The sequence below is a fragment of the Geotrypetes seraphini genome, chromosome 3, assembly GCF_902459505.1.
Source record: "Geotrypetes seraphini chromosome 3, aGeoSer1.1, whole genome shotgun sequence".
NCBI lineage: Eukaryota > Metazoa > Chordata > Amphibia > Gymnophiona > Dermophiidae > Geotrypetes > Geotrypetes seraphini.
Genome location: NC_047086.1, coordinates 151090304 through 151096303, shown reverse-complemented (window position 1 = coordinate 151096303; position 6000 = coordinate 151090304). Strand labels below are relative to the sequence as shown.

The 6000-nt window shown below is 40.4% G+C and overlaps 1 protein-coding gene across 6 annotated transcripts in view; it reads right to left on the bottom strand.

Moving 5' to 3' along the window:
* Positions 1–3257: 3257 nt before the first annotated feature.
* Positions 3258–6000, bottom strand: part of FAM184A (family with sequence similarity 184 member A) — a 408528-nt gene continuing 405785 nt past the window's right edge. For all 6 annotated transcript variants that reach the window (XM_033938486.1, XM_033938491.1, XM_033938492.1 and 3 more), the window contains 2 exons: positions 5169–5359; positions 3258–3600 (listed from right to left, as the gene is read on the bottom strand). In XM_033938486.1, coding sequence (XP_033794377.1) covers positions 3531–3600; positions 5169–5359 — 261 coding nt within the window. In that variant the 3' untranslated portion in view covers positions 3258–3530. The remainder of the gene's footprint in view (positions 3601–5168; positions 5360–6000) is intronic.

Sequence of the window (6000 nt, the reverse complement as noted above, 5' to 3'; positions counted from 1 at the left end):
GGTTGAGTGGATTTTTGTGAAGGAGGAGGTTTCACTTATTGTTGTTGCTGTGAAGGTCTAGCAGCCTGCCTTTGCTGTTGCCTCTGACGCCTGGGTTGTTGCTGGGCCTGTGGTAAAGGACGAGCCACAAATCTACGTTGATAGGCCGACTGCTGGCGAAAAGGCCTGGTAGGTGGGGTCTTTTTCTTTGTCTTAAGGAGAGTGTCCCATCGAGTCTCATGAGCTGAGAGTTTTTGAGTAGTGGAGTCCATGGATTCTCCAAACAGCTCATCCCCTAAGCAAGGTGCATTGGCCAGTCGATCTTGGTGATTGACATCGAGTTCTGAAACTCTAAGCCATGCCAGTCTCCGCATGGCCACCGACATAGCCGTGGCCCTAGAGGTCAGCTCAAATGTGTCATAGATTGATCTGACCATGCTGTAAGAAGGTAATTTAGATTCGCGGTTAAGGGCAGGGAGGTTTGTCGGACCAGGGCTGTTGTCGGTCGGTCGGGGAAGCGCCATAAAAGTAAGAGGACCTGGCTGGCTGTGCTACACCCGGGGCGTGGCGGACCGCCCTCCTCCCTTGGTAGCCACTCGAGCCGCGAGGCTACTCCTCCTCACCTACCCTGCCTGCATCACAGAGCCGAATGGAAGTCTTCCCGACGTCAGCGCTGACATCGGGAAGACTTCCGTTCGGCTCTGTGCTGCAAGCAGAGCAGGTAGGGAGAAAAGCCACGCGACTTAGTACATCCAGCCCCAAGCAGGGCAGCAGTTCTGAAACTGGAGACATAGCCCACCACGAGCTCTCCACCACCATCATCGCAACTGGGTGTAGGAGGGCAGTTGCTCTGTCAAGATTTGGAAATAATTATTATAAGTATTTTTTTTTTTTTTTTAAATTTCCATCCACATTTAGAACCCACCAGTTTCTTCAGTGGCGTCTCCCCAATGAGATAAAAAAGAGAGAGAGCCACTGCCACTCATGAATTAGAACTCCATGTCTAATGTGCCGCTACCGAAATGAAAATAAAAAAGCAATTCAGCAGCAGAAGCCTCTGGGTACTTAGCTAATAATTATTATATTATAAGTATTAATAATATATAGATTTTCCTTTTTTTTTTTGTGCTGTGACGGCAGCAATAGGTTTCCCTCCCCTTGTGGTGTCAAAATAGGGCCCCCGAGGGGAGGGAATAAGTGAAGAAGAAGAACGCGGCCCAATAAAATCTCAACAGTGCGGCCTGTAGAGTCCCTGTGCGGAACCACCATCCCATTGCGGCTTTCTTATTAGCCGCTGAAAGCACCTATGGTCCCAACACTTACCTTGGAACTCCTGGGAGATCCGGGAGCTGCCTTATATTATTGATTGCTATCAATGCTGGGGCGCAGCCAGTAGAGGTGGAATGGCACTTCCCTTCTTCGCCGGACAGAATCAGAGCCCTGAGGGAAGGGAACCAAAGGAATCTTCTGTTGCCGTGTTGTCAGCCTTGGCGAATGTACGCTGCCCTCCCCTGCCGAAACCGAAGCAGGGCCCTGAGGCGAGGGAGCCAATGTACCTGCTGCTTTGCCAGTGTTCACTCCGTGTAGGCGCAAATCTTTTTATTTTTTCCTTTTTGTAATAGATGAGTCGCTGCCAGTGCTAGGGTGTTGTTATCGGCCCAGCTAAGGTGGAACGGTACTTCCCTCCCCCACCAGACCGAAGCAGAGCCCTGAGGGGAGGGAACCAAAAATACTTTTTGCTTTGCTGGTGTGCTCTCCATTCCGGCACGAAGCTTCTTCTTCATATGAGTTACTGCCGGTGCTGGGAGCTTGTTATCAGATCAGCTGAGGCAAAACGGCACTTCCCTTCCCCGCTGGACCGAGTCAGAGCCCTGAGGGAAGGAAGCCAAAGGAATCTTTTGCTGCCTCGCTGATGCTGAAACTTTTTTATCAGCGTTGGCGGTTGTATGCTGCCCTCCCCCGCCAGACTGAAGCAGGGTCCTGAGGGGAAGAAGCCAAAAAATCAGCTGTTTCTTCGCCAGCATTTTCTCCATGCCGGTTTGTAGCAACATCGGAAGCATAGACATCTTAACTGCCAAAGTTTCCGTGGTCCTAGTGGCCACTATGTGAGAAAGCGGGGCTGGCAAGTCTGTAAGGGCAACAGACCCACACTTGTTAGGTTTTCGTTCTGTCTCTTTTTTTTTTTTTTTTTAACGATTGTTGTTCTAGCCAAAAATACTTGCGATTAGTAGTCACAGTCAAAAAACTGGCGGTTGAAAAAATCAGTTTCCCTGTCACTGAAGAACTGAGAGAAACAGGTCGGAATTTCACACTTTTTTTTTTAAATTATTGCCCGGCCTAAGGGCTAGCAAGTCAAGGCTTTCCTGACTAAAAACTACTTTTTCTTTTTCCTACTAATATTTTCTCTGAGAAAGGGGAGAGCTGTGACTGTATAGGAACGGGTCAGAAAAAAAACTGTCAGGTAGAGAGGAGGGGCTCAAGTAGTAGGGAAATCCTGCACATGCTCAGTAAGCTCAAAGGCTTACTATAGCACGGGGAGAGTACTGATGTCATTAGGCTCAGTCAGAGACTTCACCATCAAGTAAGGCTGCATATCCCCTGCCTGTCTCTGGAAAAACTAACATACCAGTCAATTTAAACCTAGGATTTGAATGTTAAAAATTTACACAGTCTTAAATAAGACATGACAATAAATCTTTTTAAATGTAGGAAGCACCTTCTTTTTAAAACTGTCATGATAATTAATTTTAGTGAATACCACAAAAATGCAGTCGATTTAAGGCATTATGATTTGTTTATAAAATGTAAAGACTGATGAAATATCACCTTGAAGTGAATATACTTCACAGAAGTACAGTATGTTCTACAAAACTTGTAAGGATTAGTACCTAGGAGTTTAAGTAAACATAAACAAGGAGATCAAATATTTGAAGTCCAACCTAATTTTTATTGCATTTCATGAAAAGAAAATATGTTTGTTATTGTTTTTTCTGTCTGTGATGTCAACAGGCAGGTGGCCAAATCCATGCTAACCCACCATGAAACAGAGTACACAAATACATACCAATACACTTACCAAGTCTGGAGAGATAAGAGAAGTATTGCTCCACAACATAAAGGTAGGATGACCAGAATTCTGATGGACATTGAAAAAAATCACTCCTTGTGTATCTAATTAACCACCTCCCTCCTATTATATATATATTAAGTCTTTAATGAAATCCCTGGAAAATATGTATGTGCAGAACTAACTGTGAGAACACATTCTTTGACCTATGGAAGTTTATTATGCATTTATTACAAAGTTTAGATTTCCATTTTAATTAAAAATAAAAAATAGTGATTGCTATACACATTGTGTGGTAACATACAGAGTGATTCTAACAATTCAAAAGAAAAATAGTGCATTTTCAAATCAGAGAGAGAGACATACTCTCTATTCAGTTTCTGACATGGTTACTGCAAAGCTTCTTCACATAGGATTTGTATAAGGTCATGCTCTTACAGTCCACACCAAAGCTGTGCCATACAGGGGTAACAAAGAGCATCCCTCAGAATGTGAAGTATCGGGCAAACCACTCCTGGCGCTGAGGATCTGGTACAGCTTCAGTCTGATGAGGGCTAAATTCATAAAAGAGAGAAACATTACAACCCACAACCAAATAGGTGTGTAAATTTTAGTTTGGGGGAGAAAAAGAAGCAAAAATCATAACAGAGCAATTGTACAGTTTACTTCATAACAGAAATCAAATATTCTGTTTGTTCAAAAATTATTTTCACTTTGCAGCACCTGTGATCATCCATTCCACTAGTGTGCATCAGCAGCATAGGTAATGCCAATTAACAGCCTCATCAAAAGATAAAGAAAAACATTGTTAGCTAGTGTACAGTGAACTTAAAACTATTTAATGTGTCAGTTTTGAGGATGATGATGAAAATGCATTCTTTCAGAAATATGTTTAATGATGGATTTCTCAGATTTAATAGGAATACACATTTTAAGCTGCTTCCACAAACAAGTAAAAGTAGTTTTACGGAGATGAGTTGAAAAGGATTACTACAAACTCAAAAGGTATGTAATAATGGAATGGAAGTTTTTCTATCTTTTACTCCTACCGCACAAACATTTGCTATATTTATTTATCAGAAGGGAAGCTAGTCCCAAGAAACAACTTCAAGTGTTTTAAGTTTAGTTTCTTTTATGTTAAGCATGAAACATAACAAAATGATTCCATTTGTATCAGTGGAATTAGGCAAGGAACCTAAGAGCAAGCAATCTGTAGCATTCACATTTCTGAAATTCCTACAGATAATACTCATGCTACTGATATCTAATCACATGTATGTACAACCTATGCACAGAAAATCAGGAGCAAAACCAATATATCTGAAAACATGTTCACAGTTGCTGCAGAATTGTCAACTTGAGAGTATTTTTTTCACATTCAATGTTTGATTAGAACCATGTGACGAGGCAGACAAAAAGTTATCTCTAGGGCTGTTATCAATAAAATGCTTTGGATCTGCAGACAGAAGGTTTAATATGAATAGTATGGTAGTGCCAAGTTGAGACTAGGCACAACACATCTGTTCTTCATTCTGAATCCAACTGCATACAGGGTATCAACTATCCTATATAGCCTTCATAATTGGGGCAGTTTGGCTTACAGTCCTTTTCCTTATGTCATTTAATTTCAGGCCAGATGGAATGCTAATTTCTTTTGATTAGTTAAAAACGGCACCGAGTAACTAAAAACAAGGCCATTGTTATACTGAATGCCTTTTCTTATGAAATAATATGGCACAACAAACAAGTAAATTAATAAAGTTTGTACACTGAAAAACAATTAGATGAAAGCATTACAAAATACACATGCATCTAAAACTAAAAATTGGTAAAATGACACACACACTTGAAAAATATTTAATCAAACAGCAAGAACGGCATAGAATAAATTTGTAAAAGGTTTGATAAATTCTAACATGTGGAAAAATATGTTTCATATTTCAACAAAATCTATAACAAAAAGAATACTGTAAAGAGGTCACAACTGTATTATATAAAAGATAAAATATAATATAATGCACAGTGATATCTGTAGTCTTTAATTTTTAAAGATAATAGCTCTTGAATCTCAAAGTCAGACGTTTCCCAAGTTTTAACAAGTGACAGGTGAGGCACAACTCACCTCAAATATGTCTTGGGTGCCATTGGCTGTGGAAGTGGCTTGCTGCTTTTGAACTCAATATCATGGATGGGTGAATTAGGAATGGGTTCCAAGCGGGTAGGATGTCCATTGCCCACTCCACTAGATTCCATGGCACTTAGATTTGGGGCACTCACAAACCTGTTCGCTGATTTATCATTCTTCTTCTTTTGCTGCATTGAGAATAACAAATAAGGATGTTTCCCTTTATTAGACTATTTGCTCATAAGTGATAACACAATCAGTAATTGCAACAAATACATACACACACACATATATATATATATTATATATATGTTTATAAGCGTGTGAATATGGGGAACCAATAAATAAAGTACAGAATAAAAATGTCAAATATTGATCTTATTGTCATTTCTGGTCAGCTTATCCTTACAAAAGTACAACAGAAGAGGCAAGAGAGATGTCTGAACCAACCGGTAGTTACATTTATTCAAACCACTAGAAGAATAAACAGTATAAAAGTCCTAAGTCTTTAAAAAGACCATTTGAAATCCCAGATGAATGGGATCCTAGGAAAGTCCCAACCAGGATCCAGGTTTCGGCAAGCTAAGTTGCCTTCCTCAGGGGACCACGTGCGTGTAATGCTCTTTGTCCTGCTTGAGAATGTGTCGGCGTTCCAAAACTGAAAGAAGCCAAGAGGCTTATCCTTACTGCAGAAAAAACGTTCACATTAGAAATTAGGTGGTTTTTTTCCATTGCTTGTTTTACAATTTCTTTATTTATTAGTCTTGAAAGTTTAAAAAAACAAAACAAAACAGAATAAATCTGAGTTTGATAGCTTTAAGTGCTATTC